The sequence below is a fragment of the Ammospiza nelsoni genome, chromosome 16 (assembly GCF_027579445.1).
Source record: "Ammospiza nelsoni isolate bAmmNel1 chromosome 16, bAmmNel1.pri, whole genome shotgun sequence".
Taxonomy (NCBI): domain Eukaryota; kingdom Metazoa; phylum Chordata; class Aves; order Passeriformes; family Passerellidae; genus Ammospiza; species Ammospiza nelsoni.
Window position 1 is genome coordinate 17,742,093 of NC_080648.1, and position 22,873 is coordinate 17,764,965.

Here is a 22,873-nt window from a genome sequence, read left to right on the forward strand (position 1 = left end):
CCTTCTTGTCCACCAGGCGGTAAGGGTGAGGACATGCTGCCTTCCCTTGGAATGAAGGAAGCTCAATTGTCAGCATTAACATTGGGCACCTTTTACCTTTGCTAAACAGCTTAGAAGTGCTGCAGAGGGCTGGGGATGGAGGCAGGCCAGCTTCCTGCCCTGGTCCCATGCTGGTTTTGGGGGGAGCAGGGAAGGGGACAGGGCTGCCTCCTGGCCAACAACACATTCACACTGGCTGCTGCACTCAGACACAGGTTGGTACGGCACGTGATCAAAATGGAGTGAAGGGAAGTCTAAAAATTAAAAAAAAAAAAATCAGCAGGGCTGTTGGAGCAGAAAAGTGAAATAGAGTAAGGTCATTCAGCATAGGCAGAAACAAAGGACAGAAATGGAAAGGCCCCAGCTTTTGTGCTGGGAACAAGGGAGTCACCATCAGCCTCTCATGCTATGGACTGCCATAATTAACCTCTGGAGCTCGCTCTTCCACAGCCCTGTGTTAGTACCTAGGTAAGCAGCTTTTAATAAAAACACTGGCACTGGTCTGCCCAATCCTGTGGCTGAAGGAACAGGGTGGGAATGCTGCTCCTGCTCCCAGGGAAAGGGGTTGGGCTGGGCTCAGCACCGCTGTGGCAGCAGCTGCTGGGACAAGCAGCTCCCTGAGAATCCCAGACTGGAGTGGGTTGGAAGGGACCTTAAAGCTCATCTTGTTCCAAGGGTCAGGGACACCTTCCACTATCCCAGGTTCCTATCTACTCCATCCACCCTGGCCTTGGACACTCCCAGAGCTAGGACAGCCACAGCTTCTCTGGGCACCCTGTGTCATGGCCCCAGCATCTTCACAGGGAAGAATTCCTTCCCAATATCCCATCTAACTCTTGGCAGTTTGAAGCCATTCCCCCTCATCCTTCACCACGCAGTTGTTCGCAACTTTGACCAAGGCTTTGGGCTTTGGTTAACGTTTATTCATCACGGTTAAGGAACACTCGCGGTCTCTTCCAGTCCTTTCCTGAACTAGAGGTGAAACCTGTCCTGTTATCACCTTAAACTTGTCCAGCCAGCAGCGGGAGCTGTGTTCGGGTCTGAGCCTTATGGGGACCAGATCCGAGCCCCAAGGGACAGAGCCATGTACCCATGTCCGAGCCCAGGGACCCGGAGCTGTGTACCCGTATCCAGGTCCGAACTCCACCGGGAGAAGGACCTCGGGCCCGGTCTGATTCAGAGTACCGGGGGATGGAGAGGTGACCGGGGCCGAGCTCCAGGGATCCGGTGTTTCGTGTCCAGGTCTGATCCTTGGCACACCGGAGCTCTGTCTGGGTCTCAGAGCCGAGTATAGGGGCAGAACGGCCGTGTCCGGAGCCAAACCCCAGGTCCCGGCCCCTTGTGCCCGAAGCCGAGTCCTGGGTTCCCGGATCCAAACCCCGGGTCCCGGCCCGCTGTGCCCGGAGCAGAGTCCCGGGTTCCCGGAGCCGCATGTGCGGCGGCGGGCGGAGCGCTCTCCGCCCTCCATTCCCTCATGCCCGCCTTCCTCTCATGCCCGCCTTCCCCTCACGCCGCCCCCTTCGGCCGGCCCGCCCGCGCTCGCAGGGCCGTGTGGGAGCTGTAGTTCGGCGCTGCCGCGGGCGCACGGCCGCCGCCTGCTCCGCCGCTCCGTGCGGGGCCATGGCCGCCCGCTCCCTGCGGCGCCTCGGGGCCCTGCTGCCCGCGGCCGGCAAGGCCGGCACCGGCAGGTACGTGGGGCGGGCTGGGACCGGCCGGGCCGGGATGGGACGGGGATACAGGGGTGACCCGGAGCCGCGGGGTGTCGGGGACAGACGTGGCAGCGCCGCGGGGCCGGGCCCGGGCGGGCGCCGCGCCGGGGGCGGCAGCGGGAGCGGATCCACACCCGGAGCCCAAGCACGACCCGGGCCCGGATCTGGACCCCGACCCCAACCCGCAGCCAGACCCCGCCGGGCTCCACCATCCCCCGCCGCTCCCCATCTCACCCCCGAAACCCCGCGCTGCCGTTGTGCGCTCCTCAGAACCCCCTGGAGCAGAAATAACCCCCCACAATCGAGCTCTTTTCCCGAAATAGTGATTTTTTTTGGAAATTAATGTTCATTCTTAAGGCAAAGCGTTTCCGCGCTCGATAAGTCACGTTGGGAGGTGGTTTCCTGCCACTGTGGGTGGGTTTTGTGTCTCGCCCGGCGGAACCACTTATTCTTTAATTTATTCATTAATTATTCAGGTTTAATGTGCTTCTCGGGTTTTGTTTCAGGTGGTGAGGCAGCCCATGTGCTATCAGTGTGTTTTGGGGGGTCGCGGGAAGAGAATCCATTTAATTGTGTCAATATGTAGACAGGAACAATGTCCACTCATGCTCTTTTTTACATCATGGAATATAGCTTAGAAAAGAAAAATCCATAAAGATACTTTGGTTATTTGAGTAAAGTGTGGGCAGGTGAAAAGAAAAAACGCCAAAATGCCTGTTAATTTTGTTGTTGTTGTTGTCTAGAAGCATCACTAAAATACTGTTTAAATATAATAAATCTGCAGCACATAGTAAAGGCAGCTGTGTTTGGGACTAAATGTAGATGCGTGTCAGGAAATTCTCCCTCTTACGTGAGTGAAAACTGCTTTGCCCCCCTGAAAAATGTGCAATGCGTCTTTCACCCTGCTGTGTGTCCCCCTCTAGGAGCTGTAGGTCTTTCTCACATCCTGTGAGATGTGAGATGTGCAATGCGTCTTTCACCCTCCTGTGTGTCCCTCTCTAGGAGCTGTAGGTTTTTCTCACATCCTGGCACCCAAAACTGCCCCGGTTCTCGAGGTGCGGCCGCCCCAGAGCGGGACTGTCCCCTCCTTGCGCTGCATTATCTCTGCGGGCACTCCCTGATGAAACAGCGCGGAGGAATTGGCAGTAATTACATTTCCTTCCAAAGCACCCTCATCAGAGCTGAATCCAGTGCCGATGTTCCCGTGTGTCTCAGCACTCGAGAGCTTTGTCATGCTGATTTGGGAGGAGGAGGAGGGAGTGTTCCAGGAGGGTGGGGAAGGACCCTTGAGTTAGAGAGAGCTGATTGTCACTTCGGAATGGTCGGGTGCTCCAGAAAGGGGTGATGATACCATTGTAGCTCCGACCAGAAACCCTCTCTCATCACTGAAATATTAATCTTGAAGGACAATTGGCTTAAGCCATATGGCTGCAATCAACTTCTCTCCTCTCTTTTATCTCTTTGGCTTTCTGTCACATCGCTTTGTAAATCTTTCTGTAACACCAACTTGTGTAACTCCCTTCACACGCCCCGCGACTTCCACGTGTCTGTCACTTCGGGATGTGTCAGCTTCCTCCCGTGGGATCCATGCCTATTTTTAGGGCAGCTGTGATCAAACTTTGGAAGATGGAGCCCAGTCACTGAACAGCCTGTAAATAGCTCCTGCCACTTGTTGGGGAGAATTCCTTTCATCCTGCAGCAAGGAGTCAATCGAACGGCATTTTCAACCCTGCATAACAAACCTGAAGAATTCGCTTTGGAGTCAGGCTGGGATTTCTTGGCCATAATTTTTGCAGGCAGCATGTGACTGCCGGGGCATGTCCCTGCTCGGGGGAGCGCTCTGGGATTTGGGATTTGGGTTCAGAGGCTGCACAGAGGAGTCCATGCAGGCAGCTCCCTGCTCCACGTAGGCAGCAGGGACCGGCTGCTCCGTGCCCCTCTCCCACGCAGAACACACCCATCCCTGCCAGCAACCGCCGGCAGAGGGAAAAACCTCCCCAGCTTTGGCATCTGGGGGGCAGAGGAGTTAACTGAGCTGCACAGCCTATTTTTAAAACGCTGGAGTTTCACCTCTGAGGGGCCCAGCAAGATTTCTCAGCTGCGGTTCAGGTTCTTTGGTTCAGCTGTAGCATGGCTGATTTGCATCCCTGCAGCTCTTTGAAATGAAATGTGAGATGATAAAGGATAAAGCTTGGAGCTGCTGCTTCCCATGGACGTTTTTATGTGCAAACAAAGCCTCAGATTGATTTTTGAAGGTTTGGTGAAGGGGTCCTGCTCTGTCCTCCCCTTTAGTTTAATGTACTTTCTCTAACTTTGATAAAGTGCTGTTAATCAGTCAATAAAATGAACATGACAGGAATTTTAAAAATCATTCAAAATAAATCATTCAAGATGGGGTCTTGTGCCCCAAACAGCAGCCAGGGATGAAATGTGGGGTTTTTCTCCTGTATTGGCATTCCTGGAACCCTTTAAAGATTAGTCTGAAGAACATCCTCCTCTAGAGCAAGTGTAAGTAGAGAAAGCACTTTGAGGTTTGTATCTGGCACATAATTCGTTGAAAAGGATTGGTTTGACATACAGGTGATGCTTTAAGTCCCCACTTAATAAAAACTGTACATGCAAATGTCCTCAGGTGGGGAGAGGAAGTTTGTCATTAGTGCTGTGGACATTTAGCACCCTGCTATTAAGGATTTAAATGAGGAAACATCTGGGCTGTTAAACAGGGCTGGGAGGAGATGCCTGGTGGTCTTGGGGCAGATACAGATCTCTCGAGCTGGGCTTTGAGGGTTGAGCCAGTCTAAACCCTCAGGGACACCTCCTCCCTGCCCCACACCTCACATATTTGGCTTCTCTTTGGTACTGGCACTTGCACTGATCTGATCTATCAGCAGACCAATTCAGGGACACTGAGAGAAAAGTCCTCTTGTTTTATAGGGTTTTTTTTCAGCTGGTTTAACTCCTTGAGACTCAATTCTGCTCAGCTCCAGTACTGGAGTAAAGGGGGCAAAAGAGCTGAAGAGCACTGAGGCTTCATGATAGACCCCAGAACAAACTCTGTGCACTTGTGTGACATTGAACCTGAGCACTGCAGCCTTGCTAGAGAGGAAGAATGCTTCATGGTGCAGGCCTGGTAATGTGAACTCAGCTCAATCGATTCTGGGGTCTAAATTAACGTCTCTGTGCAGAGTGGAATTGTTCTGTACAAGCACAGGGAGTGGAGCTGCTGCCAGCACAGGGATTTCTGGGCTCTGCTCCCTTTCACGAGGTAGATATGCACTTAATAAATGGAAAATATTGCACAGAGGGGATATAAAACATTGCACGATGGGGGTGTTGAAAGCTTTGCTCAGAGGAAGATCCCAGGTATTCCCAGAAAAGGAGAATACACCCTCCCATGTTAGGTGTGCACTGAAATGTTTCCTGGGTGGAGCTGGTTTGAAGTAAATTCTCCTTTGTTCTGCAGATTCTTCCTGGTGTGAGGGAGGTGGAGCTGAGGCTCACACTGGCAGGAATGAGCCCTGTCTAGGTTGGTTTGTAAAAGCAAGTGTAGTAAGAGGGGCGTGAAACACAGTCAGGGAATCACAGAATTATTTATGTTGGAAAAGACCAGGGAGGTGGTGGAAGTGTCCAAGGAATGACTGGATGTGACACACACAGCTCTGGGCAGGTGACAAGGTGGCGATTGGGTACAGGTTGGACTTGGTGGCCTTGAAGGTGTTTTCCAACTTCATTCTGTGTTTCTGTGAAAATCTGACTCTTTTGAAGGTATGCCAAAGAAGTGGAGTAAAGCCTCTGTGTGCCGTGTTAGTCTAAAATAAAAGAAATTAAAACCACCTCTTTGTGTTTCTTTGCTGATTGTCTGTGTTTTCCAAGAACTAAAATTGTGTGTAGAACCCTGCGTACCTCTTTTAAGAGAGCCTGCTTTTAATGCTGACACTAATCTTGAATTCTCATGGACCCTGAAGTTACTCAACTTTGTTTCTGTGTCCCTAGTTTGTATTTCAGAGGGTGCCCCTGTGCTTTCAGCACTGCAGCTCAGCAGAGGAGCACAGGAGACGAGTGTGGCCCAGAGGAGCCCAGTGAGGAGCCCAAGCACCCCCTCTCTGACTGTGCCTTGGAGCACAAAGCCATCAAATTGGAAGAGCAAGTCCGGGATTTAACTGTGAGTGTGCTGGGTGCCTTTGCTTCAGTCCCCTTGGCTTGGTCTGTTTTTCAGCCCTGAATTTTTCCCTAAATGCTGTGACACACACACACAGAGCTGCAGAGCAGCTGTGCCCTGCATGTGAGAGGGTGAAATTCCACCCAAAACACCATCTGTCAGCAGTGCCTGCAGCAGGGCACTGATGATGTGGTCCTGGCAGGAAAAGCTGTGTCTTGGAGCTGGTCACTTCTTGCACAGCCTTGTGGCAGTAGCTTCGTGCTGATTAGTGTCGCATGTTGGCATAGAATCATGGAATATCCTGAGTTCCCACAGGATCATCCTGGCCCTGCACAGACCCAGAATCCCGGCCTGGGATCCCTGGAGTGGTGTCCAAGCCCTCCTGGAGCTCTGGCAGCCTCAGGCTGTGCCCATCCCTGGGGAAGAACCTTTCCCAAAATCCACCCTGACCCTGCCCTGGCCCAGCCCCAGCCCTTCCCTGGGTCCTGTCCCAGAGATCGGAGCTGCCCCTCGGGAGGAGCTGCAGACCCCAAGGAGTCTCCCCTCAGCCTCTCCAGCTGCACAATCCCAGTGCCCTCAGCTGCTCCTCCGTGGCCCCTCCAGACCCTTCCCCATCCTCATGCCCCTCCTTTGGACACTCCTTAACAGCTTTATGTCACACTGGATCCAGATTATCGGAGAAGGGAAGCCCTTTTAAGTGCCTGTGTGTGATGGAAATCAGGTTCTATATTGAAGAACACACGTGACAGAGGGAGGATTAAATGCCACAGCACTGGGCTGTTCTGGAGATAATCACCCTGAGAATGCTGCCCTGAGTGAGAAATCAGCTGTCACAGAGCTGCCTGCTGGAGAGAGCAGGATCTCAGCAGCAGCCTGACCATGGCTGTTCAGCTGAATTCAGCCATTCAGTGCCCAGAACATTTTTTAGCCTTGAGTCTTGTGAAAGAGTTGCAGTTTTTGGTGAATCAGTGGAAAGACTTGTCTTTGTATGAAAACGCAGCAGCCCAGTACAATCTTCTCTCTTTAAAGCCTTCCTGAGGGATTTGCAGTGTCAGAGAGGGTTTCACCTGCAGGTTTGATGTGTCCCCTCTGCTTACAGGAGCGATACCGCAGAGCTTTGGCAGATTCTGAAAATGTCCGGAGGAGAACACAGAAGTTTGTGGAAGATGCCAAACTCTTTGGTAAGCAGAAGAGCTGTGTTTACTGCACTGGCCTGCCTGAGCAGAAAATGCTGATCAGCAGCTTTCTGTCCCCCTGTCCTGCCCTCCCACGTTTATTTCAAAGCCTGCTGTGATGCTTGGCCTGGACTCTTGATATCTGGGCGTAATCACTGTTTTTTTCTCTGTGTCCAGCTGTGTCCTGTCCTATCAGGTTTACCCACAGAATCACAGAATTGGGACTATTTTTTTAAATAGTCCCATTGCAGCTGAGTTTAGTTCTGCTGACTTGGTTGAAAATGCAGGCTCTGCTGTGTGCTGAGGATTGGCTCTGGCAGGGTGGTGCATTTTATACTCAGCTGTGTCATCAGGTTGTGATCTCCTTTTCTGTATTAACAGCCTCCTGTGCTTCAGTTCTTTGGAGGTAAATGCAGCCTGGGGCAGTAGTTGTCAATCTCTAGATTAGATGTTTAAAATGTCTTAAGAGAAATATTTTAGCATCAGTGAAACAAGCTGAATTTGTAGCTTTGGCAGCAGAAGCAGGTGAGGGAGGAAGAAAGTGCTGTTCAGGCATTGCACTGTGCCAGAGCCATCTCTGAGAATGAAAAACTGTTTTTCTCCATAATGCATGAATCTCAAGAGGTTTATTGTTAGCTAATTCTAGCAGCCTTGAAATTAGAGCTGCTGTATTTTCTTACTTTCCACCCATGGTGCTATAAAATGGCTGCTGAGTTTGGAGATAATCAACAACAGGATGATTGATTTTGGGAGGGTTTTTTTAGCTTTTGGGATTTGATATGTAGCATGAAGAAGAAATAAGTTCTTTATTAGAAATTGCTCACAGAGTGAGACTTGGAGATATATAGATAAAAGGAAAATCTGAAAGGAGATCATAGCAAGGTGGAGTTAGTCTCTTTTCCCAATTGAGAGGTAAGACTAAGAGGAAGCAGCCTCAAGTTGTGCCAGGGGAGGTTTAGATTGGATTTTAGGAGAAATTTCTTCACTGAGAGTGTTGCCAAGCACTGGCACAGGCTGCCCAGGGAAGAGGTTGGGACATCATCCCTGGAGGTGTTGGGAAGGCTGTGAAAGGTTTAGTGGTGGCCTTGGCAGTGCTGACTTGATGATCTTAAAGGTCTTGAGCAGCCTGAATGACTCTGATTCCATGAAATGAGTGGTAATTGCTGGGCTTCTGTCTGCTGCTTTGCTGCATCTCCTTCCTCTCCTTTGTTCACATGTACAGCTGCAGACAGCACCTGACTATTGCCTCGTTTTCTCTGTTTCCCTAATGTGTCATTCCAGTCAGGGAGTTATGACATTTATGTAACTGAGGGAGGCAGCTTTTCCTGGAATTTCTGCACTGTGCAAGAAACCACTGCTGGAAATGCAGCCAGTCTAACCCTTTTGTCAGTATTTTCAAATGACAAAACCTGCCTGGCTTTTCATGACCAACCCAAGGACCATTTTGGTTCAGTCCTTCCACAATGGTTTTAAGCTATGAATAAATTGGGGATTTTGTACTTCTGAATAGCCATGCATTGTTTTTGCTTCCCCCCATTGTGTTTATTCCCTGTGGAATGGGCATTTGTGTGACAAAATTATGTCAGTGGGACTGGAGCAGGGGATGTGGAGCAGAGTCCTAAATGACAAATCCGAGTTGCAAAAAACTGTTTGGAGTGAGACATTAATGCTCTGTTTTGTCAGGAATACCAAATATATATATGGTCATAGATGGATGTGTATTTCCTGCATATACCTTGGTTTGGGGAATCTTTAGATTACTTTTAATGCTGAAGCTTTGGTTCCAGCAATCAAAAGACACTTCCTGGTCTTGCTAAATTAACTTCAGATCAATGAGCAGCTTTAAAGCTGCCTTCAAACCACAGTGCCTTTGTCTGCCCTTGGTGCTGGAGCTCTGGATGTTCTGTAAGGTGTCCTTCACTTCCTTCCTGCAGGCATCCAGAGTTTCTGCAGGGACCTGGTGGAGGTGGCAGACATCCTGGAGAAGACGGCCGAGAGCGCCGTGGGCCACGCCGAGGAGCGCAGCGACCCCAGCCCCGCCCTGCAGAAAATCTACGAGGGGCTGTCCCTCCTCGAGGCCAAGCTGCAGAGCGTCTTTGCCAAGCACGGCCTGCAGAAGATGAACCCCGTGGGGGGCAGGTACGACCCCTACGAGCACGAGATCATCTGCCACGTGCCAGCCGAGGGCATGCGGCCGGGCACCGTGGCGCTGGTCACGCAGGACGGCTACAAACTGCACGGCCGCACCATCCGCCACGCGCTGGTCGGCGTGGCCGTGGAGGCGCACGAGTGACAGGGCTCCAGCTGCTCCACTGGGACCTTGCTGGGCTGGGGACAGTCGCAGATTGTGTATTTACTTATTTATTGAGCTGCGTTTGCGTTGTGGGATGGCTTCGGGGTCGCCGCCGTTCCTTCTGAGGTACTCGCGTATTTTATGATCCTCCTTGGAGCTTGTCCTGCTGTTTGTCAGAAATTCGGGGCGCTGTAGCCTCCTCCTTCTCTGCTTATTTCTCCATGGTTTGTATGGGGAAAGGGGAGATGTGGACAGAAAGGGAAATTCTCTTCAGGAGATGTGGAGAGAAAGGGAAATTCTCTTCTTGTCTCCCTGTTCCATCTCCTGCAGTGGCCTCCAGGAAAGGAACTTCTCTGCCTCACTTTCCACAGCTGTATTAAGGGACTGTTAATAATACTGACCTACCTCACAGGGATGTGGTGAGGCTTTTCATGTGCAAAGCACTGGGAAAAGTCCAGAGGGATGAGTATTATTGCCACCTGGATTTGATGTCTTCCCTTGTCCCCACACCCCTCAGATGGGGCGAAGATGATCACTTGAAATAACATTTAGGGGCAGCTTTTTCTTATGTTGCTTCAGGAAAACAATCTGGAATTCATGGCATCTCTGTTGTACTAGAGTTGAATAGAGATGAGGGTTTAAAAAGAATTCACTTGTTAGGTCAGACTAATGTTAATATTCCTTCTCCAGGTAAAATTCCAGCTTGACTCTTTGTTCCCAAAGGTAAAACAGGGAATGGTGATTTGTGGTGGAGCCAGAAAACTGTCCTCACATCTCTTAATCTCCAACCCAAATGTATGTTTTAGAGGAGAGTAATTTCTCTTCCCTGGTGGGTATTTGTGCAGCTTTCAAGCATGATAAACTATGTGCTCTTGTTGCAGCTGCTGGCAAAATGGAGCTGTGCCCTTAAGCAGGAAATCTGCACTGTTCTATTTTCTCAGCTCTCCAGTAGAGATCCTCAGATTACACCAACTTCCAGTCCACATTCTGACTCTTCTTTCAGTGATCCTAGTAAATATGAAACCTTTTGGGTTTTGATGCAAGGAGAAAAACCTTCTTTGCTCCAAAGTCTCAAGTGCCCTTGAACCAATTTTAGCAGCAGTGACAAGAAAGCAAGAGAAGCAGAAGGCTGAGGAAGTGAAAGCTGACCTCGAGCTGTCCTCCTGGTTGGAGGCATGTTGTTGTCACAGCACATATGTATTTCCCACTGGCCCTATTGCCTGGGAGTTCATTTATCTCAGCTGAAAGGATGCAGTCATGAGGAGGATCAGAATTTAACCCTTTGCAGAGCAGCAAGCAGTCAAATGACAGAAGAACAGTTAAGCCACAAAACCAGGAGTGGTTGGTTTTCAGCTTTTTTTACTGATTTGTTCGTTCCTTCCTTTTTACTTTCTGGAATTGGTTCCATAACCTGACAAATGCACTTCCAAAAGTGCTTTACTTTTAGAGTGGATGCCATCCCTGGTTTGGAAAAAAAATTTATTATTCTTTTATTCCTTTAGACGCTTCAGCTGAAAAACCCTTTTGTGGTGGACTTCAGGATTGTCACGGCCTTTAATACTGCCAGTCTTTCACCTGGGGAGGCTGTGTGCAGTTTCGTGGGTTGGCACCCCAGAAATTTAAGTAATTTGCACATTTCTAACCTGCTCCGTGCAACCTTTTTTAGTGGCAGATGTGATGTGAGTCTGCAGTGGATCCTTTTTGGAGTGTGGGTTTCTGCCTCTGTGCAGCAGGTTCTGGAGATTTCAGCCCTGAAACAGCACTTCTGGCAGCTTTAGCTCATGGGCAGACCTTGTTCAGTGTCTTGTATTATTGCCATGTTTTTGGAAGTTTCAGAGGTAAACAGGACTTCCTATCCATTGTTGTGCTGAGCAGGTCACCAGGGTACGCTGTTTCTCCAGAGAAGAATGGTAAAGTATGAAATGTGACACTACAAATGTGGCTGTTCTTCCTCAAAAGTGAGGAGCCCATGTCCTCAGCTGGAACAGTGGGGTCTCTGCTGCCTCTTCAGCCCCTGCTGTATCAGCTGAGTCTTGCAGTATGAGGGGAGAGCTGGAAACCAGCTTTGAAAGTGAAACTTTAGTTGTAAAGACCCAAACAGAAGCACAGGCATTTTACACTACAGACAGTTTTCTGTCACAGAGAGGCTGCAGCTGAGTGTGACCAGGAGTGATGGGATCCAAATCCTCTTTAAACTCACCCATGGAGCCACTGGACTGTGAAAAAAATGTTACAGCCACCCAGTCCAACCTGGGTTTGCCAACTCTGCCTGTCTCCTCAGCCAGTGTTCACCCACTTCTGCCTTAAGGAAATACCCTCAAATGCACTCCAGACCTTCTGTCTGTACTGAGAGATGATTTATCAGTTTGTCTGTCTGGGGGCACTGCAGTGTGGCTGCATGCAGCAGGGCTCTGAGGGATCCAGCTCCTCTGCAATCTTCCCCACCCTCACAGAGGCCCTGTTTAATTTGGGGCAAGTTCTTCTCCCAGTGAAACCTCCAAAACTTCTCCAGGATCCTGTCAGGTTTTATGGTTCCTGTGAAACTGAGGCAATGCTGAGACATTCACAGATGTTACCAAAGAGATAAATCCTCTAGCTGTTGTTTGTCCCAGGTTCTGCTTCCTCTGAAAGGTGAAGTGAAAATGAAATAACCAAACCTGGATTCCATCACAGAATCTAGATTTCACAGGTAAAATTTGATTCTTTTGCCTTTTAAGCACACTTAATGATGTTTTTTTGTCCTGGATGAGATTGTGGAAGGGTGGGTTGAATTTCTCCTTGGTTCTTGCTGCCTTTTCTGCTCTGTTTCTGTAACTCCTGCAGGGAGGGCACTGAGCTGCTCCTCTGCAGTCACTTTATCCAGTGCCTGTTCAGTAAAACACAGGAATACATGAACAGGGCAGGAACAGCAGAGGAGAGAAGTGTCATGTACCTTTTAGTCATTTCCACACCTGGACAAGTCTCCAGTGGCACTGTCATGAGCATGGCAAGATCTGAACTCTGACCAGGAGCAGTGCAGAATGAAATGGATGTTGCTTTGTGAACATGAACTTCCAGTGCTTCAGCAGCAGCGCTTCTGTTGGGAGAGCTGTGATCACTCAATAGCTCCTAGCAGTACCCTAATTAAAAAAAAAAAAAAAAAAAAAAAAAAAAAAAGTATTTAAGTTTTATATTGTGAATATTGTAGTATTTTTTTATTTTAAAACTCGAGGTGTTTTGTTATTATTTGCAAAGTCAAACGAACAAAGCGTTGCTAATGTCCAAAAACCCAAGGCCATTGAGGTGGGAGGAAAATGTGTATATGTTGTAATTTTTGTGTGTTTCTGTGCTCTTTGTTTACCAAAAGGTTCTGGCTGTATGAAAGACAGAGATGTGTGGGAGCAGTGCAAGAAATTGACAACAACATTTGAGTTGATGTTGGAAAGGTCTGATTTCCTTTAGCTGTCCAGATCCTGTCCATTTGCTAATAAAACAGAAGAATTGCAGTGACTTCTCTTGCCTTTTTCCCTGCCCCAAACTGCTGCTCATTCCAACTCCAGCCAGCTGGGCCTGCACATGGGAAGGTTTGGGGCTGTTCTGGTCCCATTGTGACAGGGCCACAGCAGCATTTGGCTGAGCATTTTATTAATGGTGTTTTAGGAGGACTCCCAGAAATGCACACACAGGGATGGTGTCAGTGATTCCTGCACTGATAACACACACAGGGATGGTGTCAGTGATTCCTGCACTGATAACACACACAGGGATGGTGTCAGTGATTCCTGCACTGATAACACACACAGGGATGGTGTCAGTGATTCCTGCACTGATAACACACACAGGGTTGGTGTCAGTGATTCCTGCACTGATAACACACACAGGGATGGTGTCAGTGATTCCTGCACTGATAACACACACAGGGATGGTGTCAGTGATTCCTGCACTGATAACACACACAGGGTTGGTGTCAGTGATTCCTGCACTGATAACACACACAGGGATGGTGTCAGTGATTCCTGCACTGATAACACACACAGGGATGGTGTCAGTGATTCCTGCATTGATAACATGCACAGGGATGGTGTCAGTGATTCCTGCACTGATAACACACAGGGATGGTGTCAGTGATTCCTGCACTGATAACACACAGGGATGGTGTCAGTGATTCCTGCACTGATAACACACCCAGGGATGGTGTCAGTGATTCCTGCACTGATAACCTGCCCAGGCATTTCCACACCTTCTGCTGTGTCTGCTCCTGGACGAGAGTGGAGAGAAATGTTTTCTGCCAGCCTCTGGTGGTGGTTGGTTCAGCAGAGCTCTGCCAGCAGCTGAAATCTGGATCTCTGGGTTTATCTTTGCTTGGCACTGCCCCTGTGTGTGCTGTGCTGCAGCAATCCAGGGATTGTGCAGCACTGCAGTTAAGGGTGGGTTAATTTACAGGGTACCTTCACACTGGTACCCACAGGCAGGCTGTGATTTCAGGGATTTGTGGGAGGAAAGACGAGGCTTTCTCTGTGAGGGCGTGTTTGTAACAGATTTCCTTCTCTGCAAAAATAGCTGGGCCTCCATTCCTGCTTTCACCGTGGCACTTGGTGTGGGTGGGCCTTGTTCTGCCACAGCTCCGGATGCCCCCGGGCACTTCTCCCTGCAATAAAAAGCATTTGCAAAAGACCATTTACAAATAGCCTTTACGGGGGTGAGATCAATATTTCCGTGCTAAAGGTCTGCCAGCAAAGGCAGCCGTGCTGCAGGGGGGATGGCCCATTACAGGGCTTTTCCTCATCCAGCCCAGGAAATCCTGCTGCTGCCATTAGGCAATTTCTGGCTCTGCTGGTTCTTTTCTGCAGCAACAGTGAGAGTTGGGAGTTCTCAAACCACCATGTGCAGCAAAGCCTCAGAGCTTGGGGCAGAGCATTTTGCTTATGGCATGATAAAATATCCAAACTCCTGCGAGCAGGGTGGGGACTGGGAGCAGTGCTGACCTGCCTGGGAGCCCTGCTGTGTGCACAGCGCATTTCTTGTCACCCACAGCCCTGGGGAAATCAGGCTGGTTAAGTAAGAGCTTGTTAAAACCCGAGATGTGCTGCAAAGATATTTGCGTGCTGTGTTTTGAGCTGCTTGGGATCATCATGTCTCCATCCCAGTGTGATCCTGCCCATTGTGAGGGGAAGCTGAGCAGGGGTAATTTTTGTCTGTGCCCACCCCAATATTCAGCCTTGAGGTTCAGGGTTGTACGTGCTCCCCATGCAGAAAGTCTGGAGTGGCTCCTGGCTGGGGAAAGGAAGGGGCCTGTGCTCGTGTTGTGTTTCCTGGAGACAAAGTGATGAATTCTCCAACAAAATTCTGTCCCTTGGTAAGGAGCCAGCCCTGGGCTGGAGCAGGCTCTGGGTCTGTAATTACATGTCCAACCTGTTCGAGAGTTTTTACTCAGCCTTTGCTATCCTTTGTAATCCGAGGAGCAGCGGGCTCCCGTGGGATGCCCTTGGCACAAACCGCTCGCTGTCAGGCTCCTTGTTTTGCCCAGGGCAGAAAGTCCGAGCGAAAGCTGGAAACGCCTTTGCTGCTGCATGAGGCGGGCAGGACCCAGCCTGCTCTGCTCTGCCGGGACCCGAGCTGTGTGAGCATTACCTGGTGCACATGGAGCCATGGAAAACCTCCTCTGGCAGCACCAGGGCCCGAGCTGCGTGAGCATCACCCGGAGCACATGGAGCTCATGGAAAACGTGCTTAGGGTGCTCAGGCAACACCGGGGCCCTCGCAGGAGCGCGGTGCTGCCGGGGCAGCTCAGGCCGGACCCTCGCAGCGGGTCGCGTGTGAGGAGCGGAGGGCAGGGGGATGCCGGCAGGGGGATGCCGGCAAGGGGATGCCGGCAGGGGGATGCTGGCAGGGGGATGCCGGCAGGGGGATGCCGGCAGGGGGATGCCGGCAGGGGGATGCCGGCAAGGGGATGCCGGCAGGGGGATGCCGGCAGGGGGATGCCGGCAGGGGGATGCCGGCAGGGGGATGCCGGCAGGGGGATGCCGGCAAGGGGATGCCGGCAGGGGGATGCCGGCAGGGGGATGCTGGCAAGGGGATGCCGGCAGGGGGATGCCGGCAGGGGCTTTCGCAGGGTGTCACCGTCCCCCGTGTCCCCTCAGCGCCACTCCCCGCCCTGCCTTGCCCGGTGCCGCCTCCCGGGCCGTGCCGGGCTCGGGGCGGGGCGGGCGCGGGGGGCGCGGGGGCCGAGCCTCGGGAGGGGCGGGCCGGGGCGGGCGCTGCCGGCGCCGCTCTCCGCGCCATGGCCCCGCCGCCCGCCGCGCTGCCGCTGCCGCTGCCGCTGCTGCCGGCCCTGGCCGCGCTCCTGGCCGCGCTCCCGGCCGCGCCCGCCGCCCGCGCTGCGCCGCGCTCCATCGGTACGGGGGATGCCCGGGTGGGGTGGGCATCCGGGAGCACCGGCAGCGCCGGGCCGCCTCCCCGCCCCGCCGGGGCCGGCACCGAGCGTTCCGTACCCCTCCTGCGCTCCGCAGCCTGCATCCCCGTCCCCGCGCATCCCCGCATCCCCATCCCCGCCGCGGCCGGGGGAGCGGCGGGACCCCCTCGGCCCCGGGGCGCTGCTGACCCGGCCTCTGGCCGCTCTCGCCCGCAGCCGTGGTGGGCGCCGGGCTGGGGGGCTCGGCCTCCGCGTACTTCCTGCAGCAGCACTTCGGGCCGCAGGTGCAGCTGGACGTGTACGAGCAGGCGGGCGTGGGAGGGCGCCTGGCCACCGTCACCGTCAACAAGCAGCAGTATGAGAGCCGCGGAGCCTCCATCCACGCCCTCAGCCTCCACATGCAGGACTTCGTCAAGATCCTGGGTGAGATTGGGCATCCCAGCGCTTGCATGGCCTGCCTCGCTGGGCTGGGGTGTTTGGACACCCCCGGGCTCTGGGCTTGGGGTAGTGGGGAGGGTTTGTGCCAGTCCCCCTTGGCAGCCAGGAATGTGGTGATCCCCTTGCTGTCTCTCCTGTTGTGCCCAGGAGAGGGAAGGGGACAGGGTGGTCACCATCAGGGGTCTGCTGGCATTAGTGTTGGGTGGTTGTTCACAAACTCCTGCCAGTCTGTCCCAGTTGGCAGCAGCAGCTCCATGGGACGCCCCAACATGATGTGGCTGGGAACCCGTGCCTTGGGGTCCCTCATTCCTGATGCTCCTCCAAGAGCATCCTTGCCCCTATCCCTGCTGGGATGTGTCCAGTGGCGGTCTTTCCCAGGGTGGGACCCAGCCACACGCTCCCTGTGCTCCCGCAGGCCTCAAGCACCGGCGGGAGGTGGCCGGGAAAAGCGCCATCTTCAGCGGGGAGCACTTCGTCCTGGAGGAGACCGACTGGTACCTGCTCAACCTCTTCCGCCTCTGGTGGCACTATGGCATCAGCTTCCTGCGCCTGCAGATGTGGGTGGAGGAGGTGATGGAGAAGTTCATGAGGTAGGACAGCCCGTGGGGCTGGGGGGGTGTCCCTGGCACCAGGGCATCACCGGTGCCCCCTGCTCCTGTCCCCTCCAGGATCTACAAGTACCAGGCCCACGGCTACGCCTTCTCCAGCCTGGAGGAGCTGCTGCGCTCGCTGGGCGGGGAGGCCTTTGTGAACATGACCCAGCGCTCGGTGGCCGAGTCCCTGCTGGAGGTCGGTGTCACCCAGCGCTTCGTGGACGATGTCATCGCCGCCGTCCTTCGCTCCAGCTACGGCCAGTCCGTGCTGGTGCCCGCCTTCGCAGGTGAAGCCACCTCCCCTTGCTTTGTGACACTGCTCAGTGTCCCCTCTGCGGCCAGGCTGTGGAGCCACCCTCGTCTTCCTCTCTGCAGGGGCCATGTCGCTGGCGGGAGCCCAGGGCAGCACCTGGGCCGTGGAAGGAGGGAACAAGCTGGTGTGTTCAGGGCTGCTGAAGCTGACCAAAGCCAATGTCATCTCAGCCAGGGTGACAGGCATCTCCCTGCACCGCTCGGGTGAGCCTGGGCACGGCTGTGGTGGGAGGCTGGTGGTGGCAGCTTGGGAGTGCTGTGGCTGGAGGGCATCCTGGTCCTGGTGAGGCATTTGGGAGAGGGCCTCAGGGTCTGTCCTTCTCCCTTTGTCTGATTCTGCAGTGGGGACCCTGCAGCTCCAACCTCAGCCCTGAGGTTGCCCTCCCTCCCTCCTGAGGTCCATCAGGTTCTCTTGTGGCACCATCCTTGTTGCAGGCTCTCTCCCCCTTCCACCACAGCAGAAAAATATCTGGGGCTTGGGATGTGGCCTGTGTTCCCCCAGTCCTCTTTGCCCCACTAGGCTGGGCCTCTCTGGAAACATTTTATGTCTTAATGAAGCCTTTCTGCCAGCCTAAGGCATCAGAAACTCATCCATAACCACCAGGTGCTGTGGTATGTGCTGGAAACCAGGGGATGGAGGTCAGGCTGGGAAAAAGAGGGTCAGGGCAGCACCACCGGGGCTCAGGGCTGCTCCTGACTGTCCCCTGTCTCTCTTCAGAGGGGAGAGCCCTGTACCAGGTCCACTACGAGAGCCCCGAAGGCCAGGGCTCGGCTTTCTACGACCTGGTGGTGCTGACGACTCCGCTGCACCCCAGCAGGAGCAACTTCACCTTCGACAACTTCGACCCGCCCATCGCCGACCTGCCTGGATCCTTCCAGCCCTCCGTCACCTCCGTGGTGCACGGCTACCTCAACTCCTCCTACTTCGGCTTCCCCGACCCCAAGCTGTTCCCTTTCACCAGCATCCTCACCACCGACACCCCCGAGCTCTTCTTCCACACCATGGACAACATCTGCCCCGTCAACGTGTCGGCGGCGTTCCGGCGCAAGCAGCCGCAGGAGGCGGCCGTGTGGCGCGTGCTGTCCCCGCGGCCGCTGGACAAGCCCCAGCTGAAGACGCTCTTCAGGTCCTACTACTCGGTGCAGGTGGCCGAGTGGCCGACGTACCCGCGCTACGACGCCGCCAAGGCGCTGCCGCCCGTCGTGCTCCACGAGAGCCTCTTCTACCTCAGCGGCGTGGAGTGGGTGGCCAGCTCCATGGAGATGACGGCCGTGGCCGCCAAGAACGTGGCCCTGCTGGCCTACAACCGCTGGCACCAGCAGCTGGACAAGATCGACCAGAAGGACTTGATGCACAAGGTGAAGACGGAGCTGTGAGGCCGCTGAGGGGTGCTGGGCCAGGAGCTTTGGGGTGTGTGGTAGTTTGGGGAGTATTTATTGCCTTGGGGAGGCCAGGGAGGGCTGGGGGACAAGGGACAGGCTGTGTCCCAATGACTTGAAGGCCTTCAGGAATACAGTTCCTGTCCAGTGTTGCTGTGTCTGTGCTGTGTGCCTCAGTTTCCCTGTTCCCTCACCCCAGGCTCTGCTGGAAAGGAGCCTGTGCCTTCTCCTGAGAAAGGGCCACAGTGTTTGGGAGGGATCTTGGGGGGCTTTGGGATGGATCTTGGGGGGTTTTCAGGGTTGAGGCTGTCTGGCATTGGCAGCAGATGGGTCCCCCCAAGCTTCCCAGCTCCCACCAGTCTCTGCTGCCTTCCTGGCTTTGCCCTTGGGAGCCTCACAGGGAGGGCTGGAGATGCCAGGGCCTCTCCCATGCCTGGAGCCCAACCAACCCTGCTCCTGTGCCCCAGGGATGCAGGGAGGGCTCTCACAGCTCCTGCCAGGTGCTCTGTGCTTCTGAGGGTGTCCAGGCTTGTGTTTGGGGGGCAGAAGAGCCTCTGTGGGAGAAGCTGGGCAGACAGAGGGGCAGCGTGAGGGGCCAAGGCAGGGGCAGCTCAGACCAGGGCCAGCAATGCGCTTTATTGAGACCTCAGAAGCTGCCCAAAGCACCAGCAGCTTGCCCAGCTCCTTGGGCTGCCCAGCCTGGCACAGAGGAGCCTGTGGGAGGACTGGAGAGGACAGGAGAGGTCTGGGAAGGAATGGGAGGACTGGAGAGGACTGGGATGGACAGGAGGGCTGGGAAGGACGGGAGGGCTGGGTGTTGCCAGGAGCTGTTGCAGCAATGGAGCAAACAAAGGGAAGTGGGGACTTTGGGAAGGGAGGAGGCCTGATCCTGATCCTGATGCTGATCCTGATGCTGATCCCAGGGCTGCCTCTGCCCTGGGTGTCCCAGAGCAGCTGCTGGGGCTGGGGCTAGGGCTGACAGATTCTGCAGGGGGATTTTGAGGAGCTCTTGCACAGGGAGCTCCCCTCACCCTGCTGCCTCTCCCAAAGGGCCGGGCAAGCTGGGGAAGCAAGAGCAAGCTGGGTAGAACGGCCAGCACTGGGGGAGCTGCAGGGTGTGAGCTTTGCAGCCTCAGAAGATGCAGGTGCAGCCCACGGCGATGGTCTCCATCACCATCTGGTACTTCTTGTGGCACTTCTTGCCCTGTGCCCTGTGCCCCGGCGGGGCCGGGCAGAGCAGGCGGCGCACGGGCAGGCGGCTGAAGATGGGGATGCTGGCCATGCTGCGGTCCTCCTGCCGGCTGAAGGGGTTAATGCAGCCGCTGCACAGGCACCGGGCCTCGGGGATGTCGGCTGGGATCCGTGAGGCATCGTGGTTTATCCTGGAGGAGAGGGAGACAGGACCAGGCTGCAGAGATGGTGCTGGGGTGAAATGGGTTCTGCATCACAGCCTGCCACAGCCCCCGTGCTGGCACAGAGCCACCTTGGCTGTCCCCAGCTCACCTGTAGGCCCAGGGGGACAGGCTCCTGCGGTTGGACCTCCAGAGCCTCAGGTTCACCTGGCACTTGGTGTCCCCCGGCTCGGAGCCGTTCCTCAGCTGGCGCACCATGTCCTGGATGCTGTGCTCGTACTGTGCCATGCTGCTGTAGGGCTCCTCCGGGGCCCAGGCCAGGCCAGGGGGGGCTGTGGGTGCCCGTGCCAGGCCCCTTCTCCTGCCCCTGGCTGCCTTGCTCTGGTCCTTGGCTGTGGGAACCAGGACCATGGCAAAGGTGAAGATGCAGAGGAGAAGCTGAGGAAGAAGGAGGATGAGGATGGTGAGAGGCTGCTTGTGCTGCAGGACTAGCATGGAAGGGGAGCCCTCCCTCCTCGCAGGGGTCACCAGGTGATGGCAGGACCACATTGGCTTTGAGGTGGCGCATTCAGTGCCCAAAGGCAGTGCTGGCCTGCAGGTGAGAAGCACCTGAGGGCAGTTTGCAGGGATGGTGGGCACACTCATGATGAGCTGATGCGTGTGGCTGCCCCTCACCCTGCTCGCAGCTGGCAATTGGTGTTCCCCAAAGTGCCCCTGCCTGTCCTGCCCGAGCCGTGCCCTGTCCCCTCCCTGCCCACCCTGAGGCAGCTGAGTGGGGAGTGACCCAGCTCAGGCTGTACCTGGGCAGCCTCTGCTTTAAAAGGAGCCTCACAGAGATGACACAGCCAATAACGAGATCTTTATCCAAGCCCTTCCTCTGTGCTCTGAGGAACGGTGAGAGAGAAAAGATGCTTTTTTCCTTCCCTTCTGCCTCCAGCCTCGCAGCCATGTGCTGCCACTGCCCGGCAGGCTGCCCAGCAGGGAACAAGGTTCCTTTCTGTAATCCTGCTCACTGCTATTCGTGTCCCTGCAGCGGCCCAGGCTGCCCCACACCCTGCCCGTGGGTGTGCAGTGCAGGGGCAGGGAGGCTCGGTGGCCGGAGCCGCACTGTCCGGCTGTCTGTCTGTCTGTCTGTCTGTCCATGGCTCTGCTCTCCCAGGCTGCTGCATCCTCACCCTGCAATGGCCCTGGCAGGCCACAGCAGCAACAACCCCAGGTAAACACGCATGCAAATCATTCTGTTAGGGAAGGAAAGCGAGGAGCAAGCCCTGAGATTTGGGGAGGCACCTACCAGGTTCGGAGCCCGCTCCATGGCTGCTCTCTGCGCTGCGGCCGCTCCCTGCGAGCCGGGCAGCTAAAAAGGGAAAGCCCCAGCCCCGGGCTGTGCCCTGCCAGAGGTGTGTCCGGTGCCCAAGGTGCCAGGGAGCCTGGGAGCAGCCAGGGCAGGGGGCCAGCGTGGTCTGGGACTCGGCCACCCGTCCCCGCCCCAGCGCTGGCCGTGCTGCCCGCGGTCAGTGTGGTCAGTGGTGGGTTCCCTGCGGAGCAGGCAGCCCCCAGGGGCTCTCCTGGCAATAACACGCTCTGGGGAGGGCGTTTGGGCTCTCTCGGTGTCACCAGCACGGTCACAGCCCTGACAGACCGGAGGGACGCGGCTGCTGGGTGGCGGAGCAGGGGCTCACAGCAGGAGCATGGTGGCTGTGCCCTGTGCTGGCAGCAAGGTGAGTGGGTAACCTGGGGCTGAGGGCCTGCTGCCATCTGTGAGCCACCCCCAGCACAGCTCTATGTCCCCAGGAGCCCCCAGGCCCCTCTGCCCAGCAGTGAGGTGGTGGCACCCATCCCTCCCTGCAGCCCTGGTCCGTCTGTCCCCAAACCCTTCCCTTGCGCTGTCCTGCAGCTCCTGCATGGGGACGCAGCAGCTGTGCCACAGCTGGCCCTGGGGCTGCGGCGGGCTGGCTGTGCTGGGCCGGGCACCGCGGTGCAGGGTGCTGCGGCGGGGGAAACTGAGGCACGGGGGTGCAGGCTGTAACTCCCCGTCCAGAGGACAAGGGCTGGCACTGCTCTCCCTGCTCTGTCGCTGTCCGTGCGGTCAAGAGCCACGCGATGGTGCTGTCCGCCACCCAACCGCTGCCAGTCCTTCCCGTCTGCATCCCTCCTCCTCCTCCTCTCCATCCCTTCGTACATCCGTCCGCCCTCCGTCCCGCCCTCCATCCCTCCGTGCATCCCTCCGCCTCTGCATCCCGCCCCTCCATCCCTCCGCCCCTCCGTCCCGCCCTCCATCCCTCCCTGCATCCCTCCTCCTCCTCTCCATCCCTCCTCTCCATCCCTTGGTACATCCCTCCACCTCCATCCCGCCCTCCATCCCTCCTCCATCCCTCCTCCTCCTCTCCATCCCTCCCGTCTCCTCCCCTGCAGCCCCAGCCTCAGGCGGATGCCGCCGCTGTTCCCCACGCTCTGCCCTGCTCCCTGGGATGTTTCCTCCTCCTCCCGCCTCCCTGTGCATCCCCAGGGATCCCAAGGCCCTCGAGCTTTGTAGGGTAGAGGGAAATTTCCACCTCCTTTTCCCATCCATGGACTGTGCCTCTGGGAACCCCCATAAATGGGTAAAGGTCTCTGCACCCCCAGCTCACGCTGTCCCCTCCTCCTGGCAGCCCTGGGGTGCAGCAGGGACCAGCCTGGCTGCTCCCCCTGCCCAGCCCACATTAGCACCCCCAAGGACAGCCCAGCACAGCTCCAGAGGCTTTGCTGTGCGCTGGCCTGGGATCTGGGCACACAGTGTCCCGTTTGTCACCTCAGCACCTGGGCTGAGATCTCAGCATGGAGTGTCCCGTTTGTCACCTCAGCACCTGGGCTGGGATCTGAGCATGGAGTGTCCCGTTTGTCACCTCAGCACCTGGGCTGAGATCTGAGCATGGAGTGTCCCGTTTGTCACCTCAGCACCTGGGCTGAGATCTCAGCATGGAGTGTCCCATTGTCATCTTAGGATCTGGGCTGGGATCTGAGCATGGAGTGTCCCATTTGTCACCTTGGGACCTG

General features: G+C 55.3%; 3 protein-coding genes across 4 annotated transcripts; 2 read left to right on the plus strand and 1 right to left on the minus strand.

Annotated features, from left to right (window-relative positions):
- The first annotated feature begins 1,605 nt into the window (after positions 1-1,605).
- On the plus strand, positions 1,606-12,864 carry GRPEL2 (GrpE like 2, mitochondrial). Its single transcript, XM_059483610.1, has 4 exons — positions 1,606-1,727; positions 5,742-5,910; positions 7,007-7,088; positions 9,017-12,864. Exons 1-4 carry the CDS (start codon positions 1,660-1,662, stop codon positions 9,373-9,375), a joined length of 678 nt encoding a protein of 225 aa, XP_059339593.1. The 5' UTR covers positions 1,606-1,659; the 3' UTR covers positions 9,376-12,864.
- A 2,769-nt stretch (positions 12,865-15,633) lies between these two features.
- On the plus strand, positions 15,634-18,609 carry PCYOX1L (prenylcysteine oxidase 1 like). Of its 2 annotated transcripts, none has more exons than XM_059483680.1 (6): positions 15,634-15,748; positions 15,982-16,188; positions 16,619-16,793; positions 16,872-17,083; positions 17,172-17,312; positions 17,827-18,609. In XM_059483680.1, exons 1-6 carry the CDS (start codon positions 15,634-15,636, stop codon positions 18,483-18,485), a joined length of 1,509 nt encoding a protein of 502 aa, XP_059339663.1. In that variant the 3' UTR covers positions 18,486-18,609. The 2 variants fall into 2 exon arrangements, with proteins under 2 accessions (XP_059339663.1, XP_059339664.1); XM_059483681.1 differs by having other exon boundaries at positions 15,698-15,748; positions 16,032-16,188.
- Positions 18,610-19,620: 1,011 nt separating this feature from the next.
- IL17B (interleukin 17B) lies at positions 19,621-20,251 on the minus strand. Its single transcript, XM_059483859.1, has 2 exons — positions 19,992-20,251; positions 19,621-19,870 (listed from the first exon to the last, which is right to left on the minus strand). Exons 1-2 carry the CDS (start codon positions 20,249-20,251, stop codon positions 19,621-19,623), a joined length of 510 nt encoding a protein of 169 aa, XP_059339842.1.
- Positions 20,252-22,873: the final 2,622 nt, after the last annotated feature.